Below are 27279 nucleotides of genomic sequence, written 5' to 3' on the forward strand. Positions count from 1 at the left end.
TAAATACCCCACAAACTCAGCTGTCACTGCTTCTTATGATGCACACCATCTGAAGTGTTTGTCCTTGCTCATAGGTAAGTGGCAGACAATGGTGAGGTTTCAAATCTCTGGTACAGAGGTGACTGTGGGAACTAATTGCACTGTTGCCCCCTGCAATCTTAGCTACATGTACAAGACACTGCCCTGTTCTGATAAAGTATCTGAGCCAGTATGGGATGTTTCAGCTAGTGGGCCAGTAGCCAAAAGCCCTGCCAAGTTCGGACAACCTCAGAGAATGGATATGTTGCTAAGTGGTAGCTCCAACATTAGGTGCGTGATGGAGCACCTGATTTTCATCCAGAATGAAGAGAGAGCTCTGTTAGTGGTTACTGTAGGAACTGGGTGTAACCAGGTGCAAACTTCAGCTCATTTTCACATGAATGATGCTTCCTACCTAGGTTCTGAGGCCATCCTTGGTTGGTTTAGTTGGTTTGCTGCATTGGTGAAGGTAGCTAACATCACACATGGGGAACAAGCTATTTGCAGCATTATATCCAGAATCTTTCATGATCCTTTGATTTGCAGCTGAGTGGAAGTTATAAGCCAGTTCAGTACTTGTTGGGCAAGATTGTAAGGGATGGGAAAGACCCACCATGGCTCAGTAGAACTGTTTGAAAGTTGTTATGAAGTTAAAGAGAGCTTTGTTGTATATTTAAGCAAAGAAATGAAAATGAGCAAAGAAGTGAAAATGAACATAAGGAGAGCAATGGCAGAAGCATTTAATGAATGGGAAAGAAAAATTTTGGTAACCAAATACAATAAAAAAATTGGGCCATGTGGAAGCCAGTAAGCATGTCTAAATCTTCTGTTCGCATGACCATACTGGTACCAAAATGGAAGGTGAGAGCAAGTATGCCAAAGTATTGAATTCAGTCTCTCAAAACTGTTTCACTGTAGACTGTGTCTAATGATATCGATGTCTATGGGGCATTAAACCCTAATCTTCCTTCAATATATCTACAGTGGAAGGTGACAATATGGTTCTTCCTTTCACTAATTGCATAATGTCATGATGGCAGATATTGAGAAAGTGATCGCAGAATATGAAATCAATTAAAAATGCTCAACTGGGGAAAGGTACTGGGACTGAGTGAGATAACTATCAAATTCTACACAGGTAACACAAAAGAACTTGCACTCCTCCTGCAGTAGCTTATCATAGGCTGATGCAGAAATTAGGTGTACCTAGTGATAGGAAAAACCAGGTTATTCATGTTTTCAAAAAGGATTGACAGACATGTAGATAAATACAGATCTCTCTTCCCGACATCAGTTTGATGCATAATTATGAAACATGTTTTTTGATCATGCATTATGACATTTTTGGAGAATGATAAATTCTTCTATAGGAATCAACATCAACTTCACAAACAGGAATGAAATCTAGAGGGCCATAGACGACAGTTCCCAGAAGGAAGGAAGATTAGGGTTTATTGTCCCACAGACAATGAGGTCATTAGAGATGGAACAGTGCCCAGGACGGTGCCATGTTCCTTGACTTCAGGAAGGCATTTGATACAGTTCTGCACTGGCAATTAGTGAACAAAATGTGAACTTCTCAAGTACCAGACGAGATTTGTGAGTGGATTCAAAATTTCCTTGCAGATAAAATTCAACATGTTATTCTCAAAAGGAAAATAGTGACAGGTAATTTTTGGAGTAGCCTAAGGGAGAGTTGGAGGACTGCACCATTTACAATATATATTAATGATCTAGCTCATAATTTTTGCAACCCCTTAAAGCTGTTTGCACACAGTGCTGTTATCTTTAGAAATGTTTCAGCACCAGAAGCAAAATACAGGAGGACCCCACAGAAGATACATGATTGATACAGGGACTGACAGTTGATCCCAAATAAAAATAAATGTAATGTATTGTGTAAAAAGAGGAAGAGAAACACATTTCGGTTTTACTGCACTATTTGTGATAAATAGATGGAAATAGTAATTATTGTAAAATACCTAGGAGTAATTGTCTACAGTAACCTAGAGAGGAATGCTAGTAAAAGGAGATACCTGACTGAGATTCATTGTAAGAATCTTAAGGAAATGTAATTCATCCATGAAATAAGTGTCTTACAAAACTCTTCTTTGACCACTTCTTGAATATTACTCAGAAGACTGGGACCCTTACCAAAATGAATTAATAAAAAGAGATAGAAAAGATTCAGTGAAGAGTGATGTGTTTTGTACTGGATTGTTTATTAGCTCCAAGAGCATGAAGGAGATCCTCAATAAAGCACAGTGATAGACACTGTGCGTCATTGAGAGGTTCACTTTGAAAGTCCAAGAGCATATGTTCCCAGGTTAGTGTGGTAGCATATCACATCCTCCCACATATGACTCATGAAATGACTATGACAAGAAAAACCTAATAAAGCTTTTTTGTTGTGCCTATCTGCAACTCAGAATCTCTGCTATATGGTGAGTAGTAACTAACCTTTTCATAATATTGTTGAAAAATTTAATAAATTAAAACTTTACAGGCTTACCATCACTCATTCCTGTGACTGGAACAGGGAAGGGGGGAAATAATAATAGTACCAGAAGTGCCCTCTGCCAGGTACTGTATGGTGGTTTGTGAAGTATAAATGTAGATCAAGGTGCTTTCAATGCAAAAAGCTTCTAATACATTGTTTCTCTTCCTAATCCTTTCTCACAAAGAGTGTAGATCCTATCACTTAAAACAGTTAAGAACAGTTTGTACACAATCGAGAGATAGGCTATTGGATGGTAATTGCTGTATTTCTCAGTAGCCCCAGTTTTAGCTAGTACATACATAACACTTTCCACTGGGTGTGAATATATTTCTAAAAAAGATCTTCTATTGCTTCTGTGAAGTATTTAATTAGTGTTACATGTGCTAGTGTCAGATATTTCAACTAGAGATTTTTTATTTTATATGCATCTAGTGCTTTCCTACAGCACAACCTTTTTAAAGCTTTTTGGATATCAGACATAGCCATTTTACCAGTTTTTTTAGGTCTGCCTCATTCTGTCATCTTTTGATACACTGAATCCATGTTTTGTCTTCATTACAATGTCTTTAAAAAAAAAGAAAAGAAAAGAAAAGCTGAGACCATGTTTTATTTTAACAACACAGAAAAGCACTGTTTCATGATTAGAATTTTGTATCTGCCACTTAGCTCATTGTACTGCTAAGGTATTGCACCTTTTACTTTTTATTTTTTCTCTATAACTTTTTTAGCAAGTAGTTCTTCTTTGCTACCTATCTCCAAAAGGCTGATTCCAATATTTTTAGTAATATTGTAGGTTGTTTTGTTACCTACAACCCAACAGCTTCTTTGATAGTATGTGGATTGCTCACTCAGTTTAGTAATCATCACAGCAACACAGAAGATAGCCAAGTGTCATTCTTCAAATGCCAACTCAATTAACAAACAGCCTACCACAGCAGGATATGGCTCACATTGTCTATTATCTGCTGATTATTTTTCTTAGCTTCTGGCATAGAAATATGTGGCCTTTCAAGAAGGGCACTATTCTGGCAGCAAGATAACAATGTGTTCAGTATGTAGTCAGTGTTATTTATTTCTGCTGTTTAGTGTTATTGCTACAATTTTTGTTATTAATAGTACAAAAAGGAAAATATTCACTCAGAAAATTGTAAAGTACACAAAGTGAGAAATGGGATGGCCAGTACTTATCTTCAAAAGAGGGTATTATTATTATTTCTTTCCTTTCTCAGATGTTATGTCTGGTTAAAAATGGAAAGTGACGCAGATCTTGATCAAGCGTGACTTCCTTTTAACTGTATGGTATATGTTACATTGCATTTAGGAACTTTTGGGTAACCGAACATGTATCAATAATTACAGATTTCTATAGTTGTATATATACGTTTGGATGTAGCTGTATTACGTTGATGTACTGGTGGATATTGTGTGGTATGACTCCTGTAGTTGATAGTATAATTGGTATAATGTCAACTTTATCCTGATACCACATGTCCTCGGCTTCCTCAGCCAGTTGGATGTATTTTTCAATTTTTTTCTCCTGCTTTCTTCTCTATATTTGTTGTATTGGGTATGGATATTTCGATTAGTTGTGTTAATTTCTTCTTTTTATTGGTGAGTATGATGTCAGGTTTGTTATGAGGTGTTGTTTATCTGTTATAATGGTTCTGTTCCAGTATAATTTGTATTCATCATTCTCCAGTGCATTTTGTGTTGCATACTTGTATGTGGGAACGTGTTGTTTTATTAGTTTATGCTGTATGGCAAGTTGTTGATGTATTATTTTTGCTACATTGTCATGTCTTCTGGGGTATTTTGTATTTGCTAGTATTGTACATCCACTTGTGATGTGCTCTACTGTTTCTATTTGTTGTTTGCAAAGTCTGCATTTATCTGTTGTGGTATTGGGATCGTTAATAATATGCTTGCTGTAATATCTAGTGTTTATTGTTTGATTCTGTATTGCATTCATGAATCCTTCCGTTTCACTGTATATATTGCCTTTTCTTAGCCGTGTGTTGGATGCGTATTGATCGATGTGTGGCTGTTAGATGATACGTGTGCTTGCCATGTAGTGTTTTCTTTTTCCAATTTACTTTCTTCGTATCTCTTGATGTTATGTGATCTAAAGGGTTGTAGAAGTGGTTGTAAAATTGCAATGGTGTAGCCGATGTATTTATATGAGTGATTGCTTTGAGTATTTTGCTAGTTTCTGCTCGTTCTATAAAGAATTTTCTTAAATTGTCTACCTGTTCATAATGTAGGTTTTTTTATGTCGATAAATCCCCTTCCTTCTTCCTTTCTGCTTAATGTGAATCTTTCTGTTGCTGAATGTATGTGATGTATTCTATATTTGTGGCATTGTGATTGTGTAAGTGTATTGAGTGCTTCTAGGTCTGTGTTACTCCATTTCACTACTCCAAATGAGTAGGTCAATATTGGTATAGCATAATTATTTATAGCTATTGTCTTGTTTCTTGCTGTCAGTTCTGTTTTCAGTATTTTTGTTAGACTTTGTCTATATTTTTCTTTTAGTTTTTCTTTAATATTTGTATTATCTATTCCTATTTTTTGTCTGTATCCTAGATATTTATAGGCATCTGTTTTTTCCATCGCTTCTATGCATTCGCTGTGGTTATCCAATATGTAATCATCTTGTTTAGTGTGTTTTCCCTTGACTATGCTACTTTTCTTACATTTGTCTGTTCCAAAAGCCATATTTATATCATTGCTGAATACTTCTGTTATCTTTAGTAATTGGTTGATTTGTTGCTGCCAGTAGTTTTAGATCATCCGTGTATAGCAAATGTGTGATTTTGTGTTGGTATGTTCCAGTAATATTGTATCCATAATTTGTATTGTTTAGCATGTTGGATAGTGGGTTCAGAGCAAGGCAGAACCAGAAAGGACTTAATGAGTCTCCTTGGTATATTCAACGCTTAATCTGTATTGGCTGTAATGTGATATTATTTGAATTTGTTTGGATATTAAGTGTGGTTTTCCAATTTTTCATTACTATGTTTAGGAACTGTATCAATTTAGGATCTACTTTGTATATTCCCAATATTTGTAGTAACCATGAGTGGGGTACACTATCAAAAGCTTTTTGGTAATCAATGTATGCGTAGTGTAGCGACCTTTGTTTAGTTTTAGCTTGATATGTCACCTCTGCATCTATTATCAGTTGCTCTTTACATCCTCATGCTCCTTTGCAACAGCTTTTTTGTGCTTCATCTATAATTTTTTGTTCTGTGTTGTATGTGTCATTAATTTCTGTGTAATGACTGAAGTTAATATTTTGTATATTGTTGGTAGGCATGTTATGGGGCAATATTTTGCTGGGTTTGCTGTGTCTGCTTGATCTTTAGGTTTCAGATAAGTTATTCCATGTGTAAGTGTATCAGGGAATGTGTAAGGGTCTGCAATGTAACTGTTAAATAATTTATATCTAAAAACAAAGATGATGTGACTTACCAAATGAAAGTGCTGGCAGGTCGACAGACACACAAACATACACACAAAATTCAAGCTTTCGCAACAAACTGTTGCCTCATCAGGAAAGGGAAAGACGAAAGGATGTGGGTTTTAAGGGAGAGGGTAAGGAGTCATTCCAATCCCGGGAGCGGAAAGACTTACCTTAGGGGGAAAAAAGGACGGGTATACACTCGCACACACACACATATCCATCCACACATATACAGACCAAGCAGACATATTTAAAGACCAGCTTGGTCTGTATATGTGTGGATGGATATGTGTGTGTGTGCGCGAGTGTATACCCGTCCTTTTTTCCCCCTAAGGTAAGTCTTTCCGCTCCCGGGATTGGAATGACTCCTTACCCTCTCCCTTAAAACCCACATCCTTTCGTCTTTCCCTTTCCTGATGAGGCAACAGTTTGTTGCAAAAGCTTGAATTTTGTGTGTATGTTTGTGTTTGTTTGTGTGTCTGTCGACCTGCCAGCACTTTCATTTGGTAAGTCACATCATCTTTGTTTTTAGATATATATTTCCTACGTGGAATGTTTCCCTCTATTATAACCATATCATTATGTTAAATAATTTAGTTAGATGTGAATGTGTTGAGGTGAACTTCTTTAGCCAGAAATTTGCTATTTTATCTTTTCCAGGGGCTTTCGAATTGTGTGTAGAATTAATTGCTCAGGTGACTTCATGTTGCAAAATTATCACTTCAGGCATTTGTGGTATCATCTTGTATGTGTCTGTTTCTGCTTGTATCCACCGTGCATGTCTGTTATGTTGTACTGGGTTTGACCATATGTTGCTCCAGAAGTGTTCCATGTCTGTTACGTTTGGTGGATTGTCTATTTTAATGTGTGTGTTATCTATTGTCTGGTAAAATCTCTTTTGGTTTGTGTTGAATGTTTGATTTTGTTTCCTTCTATGTTCACTTTTTTGTATCTTCTAAGTCGTTTGACCAATGCTTGTAATTTCTGCTTCTTTTCATCTAATTGCTCTATCGCTTCTTGTTGTGAGATTTTACCTAACCTTTTTCATTTTTTGTCTGATATTTCATTTCTTATAAATTGTGTTAGCTGTCCAATGTCTTTCCTCAGTTTTTCTATTCTGATCTGTAGCCTGTGTTGCCATTCTGGTTTTGTGGGTTTCTTCTGTGTGTTGGTTGGTTCTGATCTCTGCCTAGTGTGTATATTTAGTGTAGTGAGTGCTCCTATATAAACCAGTAGTTGTAACTCTTCCATAGCTGTATTTTCATTTATTTTGTTGTGTATGATTGTGTTGATAGTTGTTATTGTTGTTTTGACTTGTGGGTTATTTGGTGGTCTATGCAAGAATGGTCTAATGTCTGTGTTTGTGTCTTTGTATTCTATATATGTCAGCTGAAATTTTTCTTCTATATCTAACATGTGTGTCACTTCGTGTTCTATTTGTGCTTGTTCTGGTGGCTGTCTTACGATTTTGTTTTACTCTGAGTGTTTAATTGATGCGTGTTGTTCTTGGTTTGTTTGCTCTGGGATGTTTGAGTCCATTACTGTATATTCTTCTTCTTCTAATTGCACATTATTTTGTTCCAGTATTTGTTGTACTTGTTGTTTGATGTTTTCTAATTCTGACTGGGGTATCCTGTTATTTTTTATTGTTACACGGATCTGATCAGCTAGTCGTCATTCTGTTAAAAATTTTAATTCTGGGTATCTGGTAATAAATGTTGTGTATACTTGTGATCTGTATCCAGTTGTGTTGGTTCCTAAGTTTGTTGCTTGGTAATAACAGAACATGAGGTGTCGGTTAACTTCATGTGATCATCTCATCTTTTGTCTTTGTTTTCCTTCTAGGATGGTTGCAGGAAGCATATCCTGCAAAACACCTCTATTTAGATTTAAATCATTTTCTGTGTGGCTAGCAGTGTTGTTACCATTGTGGACGGGCATAGGGTTCAAGTGTCATCCCCGACCGTGACAGCGCTTGTCCAAGGCTTCATTAGTTCTGTCCTGAACCAACTAATCACACTAAAAGGGTGGTTAGCACTATTAGTGGTTTGTTCTTTTCATCGCCTTTTACGACTGGCAGAACATACCGGAGGCCTATTCTTTTACCGGGCCTCCACGGGGTTTATTTTTATTATTATTATTATTATTATTATTATTATTATTATTATTATTATTATTATTATTATTACTATTATTATTATTATTGCTGTTGTTTTTAATATAAAAATTTTCAATCCACTTACTAGCCATGAAATCAAAAAGCGCCAAAAATGAGTGATACAATTTTTTATGCATGTACTTGAATCTGCCATTTTTTTATTTTTAAAATTTCCTCATTATGTGGATGGAAAAGTTTCAAAAATAGAAAAAGTGAAAGGATAGATGAAAAGAAAGTGCAGAGAGGGAGAAGTCAACACCTGGACTTGGAGAGCCACAAGATGTAGGAATGAAATAAATAGTATAAAAGAGAAAATCTGAAATAAACAAATGAAATTCAGACATATAATAAACAAGTTTCCTTTATGAGGCCTCTATCTTGAGATACACCATTGTCAGCTTCTCCAAAGTTTTCTACACAAAATGTCTCTGCCTGTTGCTAAGCGCCTCTCCTGTTTGCACGATCTGACATATAATTGTATACACAACTACATGTGCATTTTTAAGTTCTTGTAGTGTAATGAATAGTTCTGGGCATACAGCTGTGCAAATACTACTTCTTCTACTGATATTTCGGCTGAGTACAGTCTGGCCATCTTCAGAGTCTTGCGGCTCACTCTGAAGGTGGTCAGATGGTATGCAGCTGAAATATCAGTGGATGAAGTAGTATTTGCACAGCTGCATGCCCAAAATTTAATAGATTACACAGTTGTATTTCTGGATTCTCCCCTGATTTACTTGAAAGGGTGTTGACAGACCAAAAAACTGTAAGAAACATGTTACTCGTGTTATCTTGTAGAAGCCCCTTCACCTCTGCATAACTACTGCAACCTATATCCATTTGGACCTGCTTGTTGTAATCAAGTTTAGGTCTCCCTCTGTCATTTTTATCCTCCACACTTCCCTCCATTAGCACATAGACTATTCCTTGATTCCTCAGTACATGTCATAACAACTGATCCTATCTTTTAGCCAAGTTGAGGCATAAATTACTTTTACCTCCAATTCAGTATAGTATCTCCTCATTAGTAATGTGATCTACCTATTTAATCTTCGGAACTCTTTCTGTAGCACTACATTTCTCTTCCTGTCTTCACTGTAATAAAGTTATAGTTATGGCAGAGTCTGAGGGATAAGTAATTAATGTACTATAATCAAAAAGGATCTGAATACCATCAATGAAGGGCTGTGCACCACAGACTTTGAACATCACACAGAACACACAGAGCAGTGCTACAGAGAAGAATATGATGTATGGCAATTCTGGGTTATTAGGTGTAACTGTATAAGTACAGCATTGCCAGAAGTTTCAGTGTTGTTAAATATGCCCAAACAATCTACTTACAGTTACCATTTATTACTGATTCTAAGTCATTCACCAGCCATGACTGTAAAGACAGTCAAGATAGAATAATGTTACAAGAATAAAATGAATACAATACCACTTGATACTAATAAGGATACTATAAAATATATTGGAGTTAAGAATAAGATTATGATATGCTCTACAATAATAACAAAACTATGAAATCAATACAAGAACATAGTTTAATTAAACAGCAAAATGGAGATGCAGCTTGGGTAGACACTGTCCTATCATCAGAGACGATTTCTTCAGTTCTGTACAAAAGTTGCTCTTTTGATTTACACAGAATGTTAGTTGTAAGTTGCTGCAGTAGTAAAAACTGAATGCCCTTAGATACAGCAGTAAGTAATTTCAGGATCAGCACTGGGAAGCTGTTTTGTGTGTTGTGTTTTTTTTTAATTATTTATTTATCTTTTTTATTGGCATCTTGGTCTGTCTATACTGTCTTTATTGTGATAGAAGCACTGGTGAACTTCATTTCTCTTTCTGTAGGGCTCATGATTTATCTTTATGTGATTGAGGTGGTTGAATTCATCCTGGATGAAAACATTCAGAACTCCTAATCTGGAAAAAATTGGTTTACAATGGTCAGTTTTCTTCAAAGAAGCACATTCTTGCAGCCTGTAGACTGGCCCCACCACAACTGCCCAGAACTGATGTTACTGTGGGACATAGCACAGTACACTGTTAGCAGGTACTGTTCTGACATGCTGTTTAGTTTCTTCAAGAGGTACAGGAAGTGTGAAAGATAGGAACATAAGTGTTTGGTGTGCTTTTATGAGGTTAACTTGGTACCAATGAAAGAGCCCAGAAGTTTAACAGCTGCTGTATGAACCAGTGCTCCAGTATCACTGAGGTTGCATACAATCCTCTGAGTTTTGTCTTCATTAATTTTCATCTTCTTCATGATAAACAAGGCATTGGCTTCATTGAGCAGAACTTCTGCTTGTTGAAATGCCCTAAGAATGTTCTCTCCTTCTGAGAACAAGTTCGTGCCATCTAAATCTGCAAGATGTGCCTACTGGAGCCTACATTATTAACAAAAATCAGGAACAACAAAGGTCCTATTATGGATCCTTGTGACACACCATGTTGTAACTTCTTTTCACCCGGGTCTGCTCCTTGCACTGATACAGTCTGTCATCTGTTATACAGGTAGGATTTGAAAGTTTTCAGAACAGATCTCACAGTACCATGTGTTTAACCTTGCTGAGAACCATCTTATGTTGGATACAGCTGAATGCCTTACTAAGGTCACCGACTACTAGGGCAACAGATTCTGCTATAAACATACTTGTAACTAAGTCAAGTACTGCTGTTATCACTGAGCTGCCTTTCTGCAAGCTGTGTTGGTATCATAAAAGATGTTATTTCCTTCAAGGTAACGTAACAGTTGATCTTTCATTATCAATTCTATCACCTTAGTTAGTACTGGTATTACAGCTATGGAACTGTAGCCTGACACTTCATGTGGATTACCTTTCTTTGTTGACAAGTACTGTGCATGCCACTTTCAGACAGTGTGGAAATTTCCCAGCTTGAAGGCACTTACTGTTAGCGGCTGCACAATTTCACTAATTATGGTTTTTAGCATGCTGTAGGACATGCTACAAATATCTGGGCTCCTGGATGCACACTCTTCCGCATTATCATGCTGTATTTATTTCCAAATTCAGGAATTTCACCTACTGTGCTTTCCACTAAATTTATAAAATGTTCATCAAATTCATTTAGACTGCAAGAATTAGTGCAAGAGGTGAACCTTTTTCTGTGCGCATTAATCAGATACTACGCTACCTTGCAAGGATTGTGAGCAGCTTTGATGTATTTGGAACTCCTTTCCTTCTGTACTTTTTGTGTTTCCTTTCTGTAGATACTCCCAGCCTGTAATTAGTAGCAGTACATTCTGTCCTTAAGATCAATGTCTGCTTTGATCCTGTCAGTTAGTATTTGGACAATACATTTTCTTGTCTAGGCATATATCAGCTCTTTACTTTGTTAGTTTGCATTTTGATTTGGCAATTGAATGTCTCTCATATTTTAGTGGAAAATTTTCATAAAATTTGACTTCAAGGATCTGGAACAAGCATCTGAATTTGTCATTTGGTGCCAATACATAAATATTAGGTGCTGAACTATAGAAGATAATGTAGTTTTTAAATCTTCTAAACTTTTCTTGGTAATAACTCTATTTCTGAATACATAATTAGAATTCCAGCTAGGGATGTCTTGTGTAATCACTGAGTTTGTCCATAACTTCATGATTACTGCACTGTGGTCTACAAGTACAGGGTCAACTACATTTACTTTGTAGTCCCAACTATTTAGGTTTGTGATAACTGTGTCAGACAAATAGCTCCATTTTTTGGTGGATAATTTGCCATAAATAGTCCATAGCTGCTTACTAAGTTCATGAAAACTCCCTCTTTATCACTAACTTCCCCTATATGAATGCTGAAGTTTAGATGTGAGGAAATTTTTGCCCTTTAATGCACTAGGTGAGGTAGACAGCTCTCCAACTGGTCTGTGAAATTTTCAAAATTGCCTCTAGGGAATGGTACACAGAAAAAACAGTTAGGTTAACATCTGGCAGCCCCAGCCAATTTTAGGTCCAAATGTACACAAAAGTTAGTTAATTCAATTTTCTTGGCACTGAGTTTACTACTTACATACACAGATATACCACCATGGTTAGTTGTTTCTCTACACCATGTACACCCTGCATTCACCATTTCCAGACATCCAGTACATCTGTAGTAGTGTATTTCTGCTTGGGTTAGTCAGTATTCAAATGTACCTAATACATCTGGTCTCACTTCCTCAACAAACTGTGACAATGTACCAAATTTTGTCCTCAGGCATTGTACATTCATACTGACTCTAAGTCAGCAGTTTTTTCAATGGTATCATTTCCTTTCCAGTGGAATCTTCTTGGTCTTGAGAGTATATTGCACTAGTGCACCGGAGATCCTGATTAAAAGATGCTTTATCACAACATTATTGGACTATATATTTTTATCCATTATTTTAGGTTTTATATAAAAATCAACACCAATTTTGAAGCTTTTATTTATTCCCTTAGTTTCCAACTGTCATCATGAAGCAACACAATGATCACAACCAGAAAGCAATCATGTCAGACTCTTAAGATTTTACCTTAAACGTTATTCAGGTCATGAGGGTGCTTGTTTTGGGGGAACAGACAACCATGTTAATGGAGGATTATTATGACCAACTTCTGGTATTTTGAGTGCATTGTGTGAGATTCATTTATGATTTATTTAAGTTTGTAGCATATGTAATGTGAAAGACTAATATATTTGTTTGCTGTCATCAACTGACCTTTTTTTTTTTTTTTTTTTTTTGTAGAAACTCTCTCTAAATAGATGACATAAATATGCAAGCATAAAAATGCATTATGTCAGTAATCTGTAACATGACTCATTTCACCCAGTTATGACATCTCATAAAATGATCAACTGAGATGGCACAATGAGAAAGTCACTGGACTCAAATTTCTGAGGAGTAGGCTTCAATTCTCCCTCTAGCCAACCAGATTTTTCATAGATTTCGTAAAAAGACAGATGGCGAGACGGTTTCAGTGAGAAGGTCATAGCTGATTTTAATTCCCATCATCATTCTACATAGGCTTGTGCTCTTTATTTAATGACTTTCATTGCTGTGTGATGTTAAACCATACTCTTCCTTCCTTTCAAGGTATGACCTATGGAACACACAGTATTTATCTACCAACTGCTACCTTAAAATAGTGATCAGTAAACTTACAAAATTATTGAATAAGCTGTAACAGTTGAAAAGCAGTTGAGCAGCATGGTTGAAGAAGCTTTTGCCAGAGTAAGGCTTTTCTCCTAAATTTGTAAGTATGTGAGGCACTAATTTACATTTTCTTAATTACTTAAAGAAAATATCATGAACCATTATCTAATGAATTAGTGACTATTCTAAATGTAGTCCATAGAATATTTTTAATACTTTTTCATACCTTACTTTTAGTAACAGGCTGGCCCTTAATCCTATGGAGCAAGTAGCCTAGAGCCAGTCCGACAAGATATGGTGTCATCCTGTTGTGTGTTGCCATATAAACATCACGCATATATTCATAAAGCTGATCATCCCTAAAACAAAATGTAGACAATGCACAGTTCCCTTTATCTATGCTGAACTTAACACTTGTATTTATATTTCTGAAATTGCTTTTTTGTCACTATTTGCAAATACTTTTATGGAACAGACATTTGCTGTCATCAATAAGTATCAAAATGAAACCAACTAACTTTAATTTCAAATAACATGCTTGTGTTTTCACAAATGTGAATTAATGAAAATATAGTAAAATAATAAGAAAATCTTTTCTCTCCTGTTTAACTACACAGAACATGCAAAACTGAGTCATAACTGTGAAGGAAATTCAGATGCAGATAAATATATTAGTTTCAATAAACTACATAAAAGTTTACAATACAATATTTAAATGATCATACTTTCATCTGAATATCTCTTAATGGCTAATTTAGAGACCCCCAAGTGGAAATTATTGTTTGATTCAATTAACAGAGTTGTTAAGGTGCACCTCAATCTCTCAGTTTTCCAAAATAACAAAACTCTTTCCCTGCATGATTTATATGGCCTTTTTTCTGAGCCAATGCAACAATTCATTATGTTGATGTTTATTTATTTGGTGGTCATTTTCACTCTACTATTTGCAATGCTGCCTTCAATGAACTGATTCATCATTATTCTGGTAGCCATCAGCTATTCAGCATCAGTTGTTCACAAACTTATTTTCTTGGCCTTTATAAGAGGTGGGTCAGTTCTGATGCGGACTCTTCCTCTGAATATCTCTTGTTACATATCTCAGAACTCCATGAAGTGATTTTGCTTTCCCAATGTATCCACATGATCTTGTGTGCAAATAAATACATTCAGTAAATTTGGCTTAAGCCAAGCTGAATGATACTAATCTGATTCTACATCTACTACACCTACATGGTTACTCTACAATTCACACTGGCAGAGGGTTCATCGAACCATTTTCATACTACTTCTCTACCATTCCACTCTTGAATGGCGTATGGGGAAAAGGAGCACCTAAATCTTTCCGTTCTGATTTATTTTATTTTATTATGATGATCATTTCTCACTATGTAGGTGGGTGTCAACAAAATATTTACACATTCGGAAGAGAAGGTTGCTGATTGAAATTTCATTATCATATCAGTGAGACTCTCACCCTTATTGCACGATAACACAAAATGAGATGATGCATGAGAAATGGAATCCAATAATTATAAAATGACATACTGCGTTTTAATCAATTAATCAAATGCCATGTAAGTTTCTGAAGGCCATAATTCAAGCTCTGAAATGAAATTAATAAGCTCACTGTTCCCACCCTTTCTATGTCTGCCAAAATAATCTACCCCAACAACTGAATGTTTATCATACTTTTGTCAGCCACTAACAGACATGTCAATGATTACTTACCTGTTTCATTGCTGACATCATTCTCCAAAATTTTTGAGAAGATGATGTATTCTAGAATAGTATCTCACCTTAGCAACAACAGCATCTTTAGCAAATCACAGATTGGGTTTCAGAAAAGTTGCTCTACTGAGAATACCATTTATATATTCGCTCACTAGGTTTTACAAGGATTAAATAATAAAATAGCATCAGTTGGTATTTTCTGTGACCTCTCTAAGGCATTTGACTGCATGAATCATGGTATTCTTCTAGCTAAATTGACGTTTTAATAGATTACTGGTATAGCCAAGCAATGGATCATACCATATCTAACAAAAAGAATGCAGAAAGTTGTACTTTGTAATTCAAGCAATTTAGTCCAGAGGCATAGTTCCGACTGGGGAGAAATCACATAAAGCATTCCCCAAGATTCAATCTTAGGTCCACTATTATTCTTCATACATGTAAATGATCTTCTTTCTAGTATACAACAAGCAGAATTAGCTCTTTTTGCAAATGACATTAGTATTGTAATCAATTCAAGTGTGCACACAGAAACAGAAGAAATCGTAAATGAAGTTCTTAAAAGTATCATTGACTGGTTTTTGGTGAATGGACCCACCCTCAATTTTAAAAAGACACAACATATTTGGTTTTCACATCTAGAGGTTCTACACCAATGATAAGTGTAACACATGGTGAGGAAATAATGAATAGTGTGGAAATTTCAAAATTCTTAGGGGTCCAGACTGATGAGAATCTAAATTGGAAACAACACATCTTGGAACTTCCCTCATGAAGTCTGTTGTAAATAATCCACTACAGTTCAAAAGGAACAATTAGGTACATAATTACAATACCAGAGAGAAAAGTGACATTCATTACTCCAGATTAAGGTTGTCTTTAGCAAAAAAGGGGGTGCAAAATGCTGCAACAAAAATTTTTGTTCACGTACCCCTTGATATAAAATGTCTGACAGGCAGCACGTAAAGTCTGATAACGAACTGAGAAAGTTTCTCCCTGACAAATTCTTCTATTTCATAGAAGAATCTCTATATTGTAATGTGTAAAAGGTTGTGGGTAGGAATTACTAACTCACATCTGTATATCTTTTCTTCCTTTTATAAGGAAGAAATAAACTTAGAACTGTTCAGGACGCAACCATGTGTACAAATTAATTTGCAGTGTGAGTGTAAAATGACACATTGCACATCATTGTGATCTAGTGTGCAAAACCATCCATGGAATATGTAACTATCTAACTAACAAACTAGGTAACTTTTCCCCTTCATGGCTCTTACCCATGCTGGAAATCTGTCAGTCATTTGTACTGAATCATAGATTATCAATGATTTGCCTTATATACTTTCATTAGGTCAGCTCTTGAATAGCACAATTGGACAGGCAAGTGTGTTTACAGGTCTTAATCCACATACTCAACTGTAGTGCGACATGTGAAGTTATGCATTTTTTGTTGGCTAATTAATCATCATTCTACATTGGTGTAATCAATGCCAAATTTTTCATTTAAAAAACTGCATTGTGGACATAATGTCCACACTAGCAAAACTACAAATATTCTGTTCCTTTACACAACCTGCAGGTTAACAGTGACAGGATGACCAAAATAAAATAAGCGACAAAATTGTGTACTTAACTTCAACATTAATGCTATGTAATGGCTATTCAGTATGCTAACCAGAATTTCTGATGCATAATATCATATATTTTCTTTGCCATGTGCATTACATTGTCACAAAATACTTAGACTACCTTTGGGGACGGTTTTATTTTGGCCACCTGAGATGCTGAATCGCAGATATGCACAACAAAAAGACTCTCACAATTAAAGCTTTCAGCCATTGGCCTTCATCAACAATAGATGACACACACACACACACACACATATGACTGCAGTCTCAGACAACTGAAACCACACTACTATATATATGCTATACATCTGATGTTTGCAACAGTCATTTCTCTAATGACTCCATGCAAAAAAAAATTAACTAATAAATAAAATGACACAAGACTGTTTGATGTGTCCAATGCATGAATATCATAAACATGTGGAGCATTGTAACTGTTAATTATCAGTTACATATGTTCCTAGCTGTTTATCAAAGCAGCAAGTGAACACTTGATGACCACTATGATGGCATTAATAAACTATTACTGTCCATTTTTTAAATAAAATACTCAGGTCTGAAACATTAATAGAATAATTGTGTGATAAGTGATCTTACACAACTATAAATTCATATTTGTATATTTAATTTTCTAGTATTCAGTACACTAAACAATTTTAAAGGATTTTATGTTGTCATCTTGCTTTCAACTTTTTGTGTTTTATTTAATGATTTCAGTTTTGGCATTATGCCATTTTCAAGCATCTACAAAACATAAAACAACGTAATGAGAGCAATGCAAAGTGTAACAGTATATATGTAGTGAGCAGCATAGATAACAGACATGAGATCCTGGTGCGCAACTGTAAGGTGGAGACACTAGAACCACCAGAAGACATTATGATGAGGATTATAGGGCTAGTAGTGTAGCCACTCCATGGCAAGTGTCTTTTTGTACAAGTTATTTCTAGTCATAGTAACATGTTATGTCTGTTATTGTCCTTGTGTTCTTGTGGTTAGAATACATTCTTGACAAGTAGGATAGTATTTCATATTTTTCATTGTGTGGTTGCTTTTAGCATCTTGTTGTGACATGAGGTCTCTGCTTCAAACATTGGTGCAACAATGGAAGGTCTCATCAGAGTCATATAAAATGCTTTGCTGGTGCTGCTCCCTAAATCTTTGTCTCTGTCTCTGTTTTCCCCATCATTCCCACAGGTTGACAAGGCAGTGGAAGACTGCCTACAGCAACATTTCCACACCTTCCACATTATGGATACAGAGGTATGTCATGCACTGCTTTTTTCATGGATTTCTCTCACCTTGTATCATAGGTGCGGCAGTTGGCCCCTTCGCAGTAACCTTCCTCATTGTTGCTTGACAATTTATGTTTGTTGTTATCTTCCCGTTATTGCCACTGCACAAATGCTGCAGTAGCTAAGGTTGAATTCTCCCAATGTAAGGAGCAGCCCCATCAGTTTCATCATGCCTGGGCCATGACCCCCACGGCATTAGTCACAAGTGCCATTTTGTCATGGCCAAATCAAAAGGATGGTATGCAGACGTCATGGTTCACAACATTATCATCCACTCTGCCCCTGATAAGGAAGTCTGGCAATGGTCCCTCCAATCAGAGATACTATTCCTTGAAGAGGTTATGTCAATTGCCTACAAGTATGAGGTCTCCCTTGTCACTGGTCAGCAGCTGGAAGCATGGCGTGACATCATAGCGGTATAGGGTGACCTGGCTGCTTCCACTGCCTCCAGCAAGGATGGCATAGCACCAGTGTAAGCTAGACAATCCTGTGGATTCTGTACAGTGCATAAACAGTGTTCCAGCCACTGCTCCCTGTTGTCAGCATGTGCATCTTGTTACACCCAATATGACTGATCAGTATGTCTAGCTGTCTGTTGTAAATGTTGAAAAAAAGCCATATGGCAGTAATATGCCACACAACAGTACAGAAAGCAGCATCAAAGAACATGGATATGGATATCCAAGAAGTGTCATCATCTTGGCCAGTTCCTGATCAGGATTCCAACAAGCTTTTTATGAGGTTTTAGTTGGCTTGGGTCAGCTGTGTCTGCAGATAGATACCAGCATGGCAGTTTCCCTGCTTAATGCCCAAACATATACAGACCTTGGCCCTCCACAACTGTTGCAGTAAACAGGTGCCTCTATGAATATGGAAAGTGGCAAATCCCTTTGCTTGGCCAGTTCAAGGCTGAAGTTACCTATACATCAGTGACTCTGCCAACTATCTTTATTGTTGTCTGTGATGCCAGTTTAGCAAAACTTTTCAGGTTGATGCCTTTCAGGCCTCTGGTTTTCAGTCATGGACTCAACATAGTTGGTATCTCCTAAAGTCCTCTATCAGTCATTGAAATCTCTGTTCTCAGAATTTCAGGATACATTGGCAGAAGGCCTAAGGTGTGCCACACACTTTCAAGCACACATAACATTGAGGAAGTCAGCTTGTCCTAGATTTTTTATGCTAGGTAGATACCTATAGCTCTAGGCTCTCAAGTCAAGGCAGAGCTGGACTGGCTTGGCTCTCCTGGGGTTGCAGTTCCTATTTCCTCTAATGAACGGGCCACACCCCTAGTCATCCTGAAAGAACCCTCTAGTAAATTGCAACTTTGTGGCAATTTTAAAGTCACCATGAATTCACAGTCTGTGGTGAACACACACCCACTGCCATGACCTTATGAACAGTTATGAACTGTTCACACACTTAGCAGGGGATCAATTCTTCTCCAAACTTGATCTTTCTGAAGCATATCACCAGTTATTCCTGGATTAGGTCTCCAAGTATATCACAGTTCTTAATGAGCCTTTAGGTCTGTGTCAATACCAACAGTTGATGTTTGGCATGCCAAGTGAACTCTTCCAGAGCTAACTGAAATGGATCATGTCCACTATGCCACACTGTTTCAACAACCTGGATGTACTAGAAGTAACCACCTGCACAGTCTCTAGACCCTTTTTTGAAAACTCCATACCATGGATTTGCATTGCAATCTGCAGAAGTCCAAATTTTTTCAAAAATCTCTTGAGTATCTGGGCCATACAAACCCCCGCAGGGCATTTGACCCATGGAGAGTCTCATCATGGCCATTATGGGCCTTCCGCATCCCTCATCATCACAAGTACTGTAGGCTTTCCTGGGTAAAATTGCCTATTACCACGAATTCATTCCAGGGGCATGCCCCCTCTACCTCCTCCTTTGTCTAGCCTCCAACATGCATCCAGGCCTTTACCACACTGATGGAATGCCTCAGGTCAGCATCATATCTGTCATCTTTTAATCCTGACAAACCACTGGATTTGGCTATGGACAGCTCGCAGTACAGTGTGGGCCAGCCTTCACCCACTGGAATGCAGATGGCTCAGAGCATCCACTGATGTTCACATCCAAAACTCTCAGTCCAGCATCCACTATTCTTGGATCAAGACGGAGGTTCTGGCAGCTGTGTCTATGGTCACCAAAATTCATGTTTTCCTGTATTGCACCAAATTTCAAATCATTACAGGCCACAAGCCATTAGTTTCTTTATTTAATCTGCCCACCCAGATCCTCAGCAAGGCAGCCCACAGGCTGCAGCAGTGGGCCTTGTTCCTCTTCACACACAACTATGACATTCATTTTCACTCCAGTGTGTGCCATGCCCACACAGATCCTTTATTCTGGCCTGGACTCCAACTTTGGAGCTCATTTATTTTCATTTGGATATCTCCTCCTATCAAACAGTATATGGGTATCTGATCACTAGTACCCGAGTTGCTACAGCAATAGTGTCTGACCCCACCCTCAAGAGGGTAACCTGCCTCCTTCAGCAGGATTGGTTTTCTCATCACCCAGGCAGTGCTTCCAATCCACTTTGTGTCTATTTTGTCTTGTGTTATTGTCTCTCAGTCTTAGACAGGGTTCACCCCCTCTCCACAGGTGAAACAGCTCCCAGGGTGGTTATTCCCAGGAGTTTGCAGCAGGAGATCTTACAGTTGTTACATGATGGTCACTGCAGCGTTTCCTGCACCAAAGCTTTGGCTTGCAGACATATGTACTGTCCTGGCATTGACCAGAAGCTGGAGCATTTAGTTGCTGCATGTCCCCCATGTACTAGCCAACAGGCAACTCCCAAGGCTTCGTTCTCCCCCTGGCCTCCAACAACACAGCCCTGGGAAAACATCCATGAGGATTTTGTGGGTCCATTTCTAAATGTGTTTTGGCTGCTTGTCATTGATGCATTTTTGTATTTTCTGTACATGGTCTTGGCCACCATTGACTTAACTATGCAGGCTCTCTCAAATATTTTTTTTTTTTCCTGAGGAAGGTTTCCCAGTTACTCGTTTCATGATTTCTGCGTGTGGCTAGGCATTTGCCATATTTGCTCCCCTCCCTTTCACCCCCAATCTAACGGGGAAGCCTAGCATACGGTTCACACCTTTTAGACCTAAATGAAAAATATCTGCTGAACTTCACCACCAGTTTTTTCTGAAGGCCTACTAGATGACTCCTATTGATTCCTGTAGCCCTGCTCAGCTTCTCCATGGGTGCAGTTGAGGATGCTGCTCCACCTCCTCAGTCTGGGATCTCACTCATTGTACCAAGTTTTCCACTGAGCATAGCAGTCTGGTTCCATGGTTTTGGTAGGCATCCCCACTGGTTATGGCAGTCATTGTATGCCAGAATGGTTGCCACATCTACTCCCTCTCGACTGGAGACTGGGATGTCCAGCACCATTGAAATTAGTTCAGAGTCCAGGTGGGCACCCACCCCCTATCCCGGCCTTACAACCATCTCTGCCAGTGCCCTGGTCGCTGGGCGCCATCTATTCACTAATGTTCCAGCCTTCTGTTTCACCTGCAACGGCACTTCTGTCTGATGGACCAACAACTTTGCAGCTTTCCGCACTAGCTCCAGTGCCCTCTAGATCGTGGAAATGCCACTCGTTGGTTCAATGTCTCCTGCACAGCCTCAGCCTGTGACAGAGCTGACTCCACCTTCCCCACCACTGTAGGATATCACCAGGGATCCGGGCTTGGACTCTCCAACACTGGACCTGTTGTGTCATGTTCCAATGGGAGGTCAGGGTGCTCCTCACACTGTCCAATTTTGCTCATATTCTAAGGTCTCCAGCAATGGGGAGTTGGTCACCACATTCACCTCCCAGTTCTCCATGGACATGGATGCCATCTCCACATCGCGATTGTTCACACCACAACCAGGGTATCAGTGATGCTCTGGCCCCAAGGCGAGATGGGTGTGGCGACTTACATAGATTCCACACCTGATATCTGGGCATGCATTTATAAGGTGCACATTTTACCTTGTCAGAAACTTAAAACGTCAAAATTTATCTGTACAGGTATTTAAAATTTTTTTGTACCAAAATGTTCTAATCTTAAAATGTAATTTTTGCCAAATTCAGTACCATAGTTTTGTAACCTTGATTTTTCTGTTTATGTAAATGTATACATTCATTTAAATAACAAAAATAATCTATTTTTCAACATATAATGTAATTGACAAGGTAAAAAGTTTACTCATCAAGCAGAAGCTCAGACTTGTCCAGTCTCACGATTTTCATACAAATTTTTCTGATTTTTCTGATCTTTTACCTTGCTTTTCTTCACTTATTCTATGTTTTTCCACCATTTGATTTTCTTTTCTGCTGCTCACATCATCTCTAACATTCCAAAACCTCTTTTCTTGCTATAGTAACGTGGTTCACGTTTACGTAGCACTTCACTTAGCATAGACCGGGACTGAGTCCTAGGCAGGCCCGATGTTGACTGACTGGGCACGGCCCGTGCTGCCTGAGTTGTTGTTGTTATGCCGGCAGAGGTCGCGTCCGAATTCTCGTGTGCCCTCTGGTGGACAGGACTCTACTTGCGGCAACTACCGTCCGTGACGCGCCGTGCCGATGTGCACCTCCTGCGATATTTCTGGTGGCTACTGCACTCCTCTTCCTTCGGGGGGTGAAGCCACTGTGATCCACTGCGTCAGAAGGTGGAGCGTCGTGCAGGAGTGACGACCTCCACGTCCATCGGAAGGCTGGAGTCGAGGGGATCTGCCAATCCTCGAGCCGGAACCTTCGAATACGGCTGGAAGTGACCCCACACGAAGAGGCCCCCGTTGTCCCACCATCGGAACCCGGGACAGAACGGGAGACAGACCGTCAAACTCTGGATCCTGGTCCACCCCAGGAGGGGCAAGACTCAGTGGCGGGGACGATGGGGAAGGGACGACCACAGGTGAACCAGCCTGCTGAACAACCAGGCCAGCGAGGGGGGCAGGCTCGCGCTGGGGCATCGCTAATGAAGGCGATGCCGGTGCTGGAGCAACTGGAGGCAGCCAAGGCTGAGAGCCATCGCGGTGCGGTGGAATCACAGGGGGGAGGGGTGGTACCGTCCCCTGAGAAACCAACACAGGTGCCGGCAATGGGGAAGCCGGTGCCCGAGGGGTCGGAGGGTGGGGGCCCAAACATGGACGAAGCTGATTTTGGTGACGACATACCTCCCGATCCCCCATCTGCAAGGTATAGAGCCGGCAGCCATTTTGGCCCAGGACCACCGCCGGTATACAATGTGGATTGTGACCAAACCCACGTGCCCAGACCGACATACCCGGTGGAAAGCCAGGTACTCCGTTTTGCGAAGACTGGCGAGGACCAGGCCGAAGGAGGTGCAGCAGAGTCCTAGGTTGGCGCCCATGGAGGAGCTCTGCGGGGCTGTGTTCTCCAATAGGTGTGGTCCGGTATGCCGTCAGGAAAAACGTCAACGCCTCCTCCGCAGGAAATTCGTGCACATACTTTTTCATCTGTGTCTTAAACGTGCGCACCATGCGCTCGGCTTCCCCATTCGATTGTGGATGAAAGGGGGGAGAGCAAACATGCCGAATACCGAAGCGCCTACAAAAATCCTGGAAGGTCTGCGACATAAACTGAGGTCCATTGTCTGAGACCAGGGTGACTGGCAGACCTTCCACAGAAAAGATTTTTGCTAGTGCCTGGATTACAACCTCTGAAGTGGTTGAGGAGCAGCGAACCACATATGTAAATCGAGAATAAGCATCAATGACAATGAACCAAAAACCATTGAGAAACGGGCCCGCAAAATCAATGTGAACACGTTCCCATGCCTGGGTTGCAGGCAGCCAGGAAGAGAATGCTGACCTGGAAGATGCCTGTTGGCTTGCACACTGGGAACAGGCGGCCACCAAGTGCTCAATTTCTCTGTCAATACCGGGCCAGTACACATGTCGGCGAGCCAAGGTTTTAGTACAGGAAACACCCCAGTGCCCCTCATGTAATAATGTGAGGACTTCCCGTTGCAAACCTGCAGGAACAACCACGCGAGGAGCTGTATCATCGGTAGCCAGAAGGAGAACTCCTTCCAAGATGGAGAGGCAGTCTCGTAGAACAAAATAATTACGAAGAGGGTCCGAGGCCCGGCCTGGAGGTCAGGATGACCACCCCTGCTGAATGAGGCGAACCACTTGCCGGAGAACCGGGTCAGCTGCCGTTTCCCTGGCGACTCTAGAACTAGTGATCGGCAAGCCATCAACCACTTGGCGGGACGCCACATCCAAATGAAAACACATAATCTCCTCTTCAATAAAATTCTTCAGGGTATCAGACCGCATCGTCATACTTTTAAAATGCGCCAACGTTTCGGCCAGTGTTGCAGCTAGCCTTCATCAGGGCCTTACGTTAACTGCTAAATGAACACACTTGGTTCCTTGAATAGCTGCACGAGAAAACCGTGTCATTACTTGATTGGCTGTAAAAGGAGGAGGAGGAGGGGTGAAAGGTATGCTTTATTGGTGTTTCCTTTATTATCTGTCATTGGCTGAAATAGCTGTTTTCTATTGGTCTTTATATTAATCCACCCCATTGGAGGAGACGGACGAATAGCGAACAGGTGATGGCTGTGACGTCACACTGTTTCCATGCTGTCCAGAAGCCGGCTGCGGCGTGCCATTGCTTTGTGTGCTCGCGACCACTACTGCGGCTCTCCGCGTGTCTGCATGGGCCGCCACAACGCTGCCGCCGCTCCGTAGCCCCACTATTGCAGGCAGCCAAGACCTCGGAAGCTTGTACCCGTCCTCTCTATTCATGTTGGCGGGTCTTTTGGCTATTTCTATCGTCTCTCTAATCTTTCTTTTGAAAGTGAGAGGCTGTTTCGCCAGGACGCGGGCTTCTTGAAAAAATATTGGTTTCCCGCACTCGTCTCGGTGTTCCGCCACTGCTGACTTAGTGTGTTGTTTCAGGCGGATATATCTTTCATGTTCCGAGAGCCTTGTGCTAATCGGACGTCCCGTCTCACCTATGTAGACTAATCCACACGCACAACCAATTTCATACACGCCAGCTGTGTGTAGTTTGTCAACTGCATCCTTGGTAGAACAGGATTTTGCCAATACGTTCGGTGACCCCTTGTACATATGGTAACACAGCAATGCTCTGTGCCTCCTTCTCCTCTTCCCTATTAGTCCTCTCCCTTGTTGACATAGTGCTGTCTATCATCTGCTTCCCATAGCCATTAATTCCGAAGATGGACCTGAGGCGTTCAAGTTCTGTCTTCAGATGTTCTTCGTCGCTTATCCTGTATGCTCTCTTCGTTAGCGTGTGCAGGGCGGACTTCTTCTGCGTGGGGTGATGGTGGGAGGAGGCGTGAAGGTACCTGTCCGTATTGGTTGGTTTCCTGTACACTTTGTGGCCACGTTTACCATCAGGTTTTCCATAAACTTCCACATTGAGAAAAGGCAGCACCCCATTCTTCTCTGTTTCCATTGTAAACTGAATTTTCCTATGCTGTTGGTTAAGGTGCTTGTGGAAGTTCTGTAACTCCTCTTCTCCGTGGGGCCAGATGACGAAAGTATCATCGACATAGCAAAGCCAACAATTTGGACGTAATGGTGCGGACTGGAGGGCTGTTTCCTCAAATGCCTCCATGAAACTTTCTGCTGCGATAGGCGATAGGGGTGAGCCCATAGCTACACCATCAGTTTGTTCATAAAATTGACCTCTCCACTTGAAATAGGTGGTCGTCAGACAGTGGCGCACAAGCTCACATATATCAGGTGCCACGCGTTCTTCTAGGATGTTCACAGTATCTGACACTGGGACATTCGTGAATAGGGATTTGACGTCGAAACTAACCATCAGATCTTGGTCCGTAACACGCATTTCCTTTAGGAGAGACACGAAGTGAGTGGAGTCCTTAACATAGGACTCGGTTTGATGCACTAGGTGTCGGAGCCTGGGTGCCAGTTCTTTCGCTAGGTAGTAGGTCGGCGAATTTATACTGTTTACTATGGGCCTTAAGGGGAAGTCGGTATTGTGTACCTTCGGTACACCATATATCCTTGGTGCCTGTGTCACTTGCGGGATGAATCTTCTGGCCTTGTCGAAGTTGATTCTAGAGTGCTTGAGCAGTGCCTGCATCGTTTTGATTACCTTGGCCATCGGATCTCCCTGAAGTTTCTTGTAGATAGGTTTCGCGAGGATATCTTCCATTCGTTTGTTGTAATCAGTTGTGTCCAAGACTACAGTGGCGTTGCCCTTATCTGCCTGTACCACTACTAAGTGGGGGTTGTCCCTGAGTTCCTTGATGGCATGGTATTCCTCAGCGTTGATGTTTTGCTACGGTGGCTTTGCTTTATTCAGAACTCTGACCGTTTCCTGCCGGATCTTCTCCGCCTTGGCCTGTGGCAGATGACGTACCGAAGCCTCTACGGATTCTATGGTATCTTCTTTTGGAACTCGCTTAGATGCGACTGCGAAATTCATCCCCTTGGCCAGAATTGTTGTGGTTGCTTCGCTCAAGGTGTGGCTGGAGAGGTTGACCACTGTCCGTCGCCTGTCCAGCGTCAATGTTTCGTCCGTGGCTTTCTGTTGTAGTTTGTCGTACTTTCTCATCTGGTGGTTAGTAATACTATTGCTGGTCCTTGATGCTTGCTGAAAGGAACTCAGGGACAACCCCCACTTAGTAGTGGTACAGGCAGATAAGGGCAACGCCACTGTAGTCTTGGACACAACTGATTACAACAAACGAATGGAAGATATCCTCGCGGAACCTATCTACAAGAAACTTCAGGGAGATCCGACGGCCAAGGTAATCAAAACGACGCAGGCACTGCTCAAGCACTCTAGAATCAACTTCGACAAGGCCAGAAGATTCATCCCGCAAGTGACACAGGCACCAAGGATATATGGTGTACCGAAGGTACACAATACCGACTTCCCCTTAAGGCCCATAGTAAACAGTATAAATTCGCCGACCTACTACCTAGCGAAAGAACTGGCACCCAGGCTCCGACACCTATTGCATCAAACCGAGTCCTACGTTAAGGACTCCACTCACTTCGTGTCTCTCCTAAAGGAAATGCGTGTTACAGACCAAGATCTGATGGTTAGTTTCGACGTCAAATCCCTATTCACGAATGTCCCAGTGTCAGATACTATGAACATCCTAGAAGAACGCGTGGCACCTGATATATGTGAGCTTGTGCGCCACTGTCTGACAACCACCTATTTCAAGTGGAGAGGTCAATTTTATGAACAAACTGATGGTGTAGCTATGGGCTCACCCCTATCGCCTATCGCAGCAGAAAGTTTCATGGAGGCATTTGAGGAAACAGCCCTCCAGTCC

The 27279-nt window shown here is 40.2% G+C and overlaps 1 protein-coding gene across 1 annotated transcript in view; it reads right to left on the reverse strand.

The window, feature by feature from the left end:
• LOC126413034 (O-acyltransferase like protein-like) overlaps positions 1 to 27279 on the reverse strand; it is a 190135-nt gene that overhangs the window by 27098 nt on the left and 135758 nt on the right. The window contains exon 7 of the mRNA XM_050082928.1: positions 13508 to 13640. Within this exon, the coding sequence (XP_049938885.1) occupies positions 13508 to 13640 (133 nt within the window). The remainder of the gene's footprint in view (positions 1 to 13507; positions 13641 to 27279) is intronic.

The sequence above is a fragment of the Schistocerca serialis genome, chromosome 7 (genome assembly GCF_023864345.2).
Source record: "Schistocerca serialis cubense isolate TAMUIC-IGC-003099 chromosome 7, iqSchSeri2.2, whole genome shotgun sequence".
Taxonomy (NCBI): Eukaryota; Metazoa; Arthropoda; class Insecta; order Orthoptera; family Acrididae; genus Schistocerca; species Schistocerca serialis.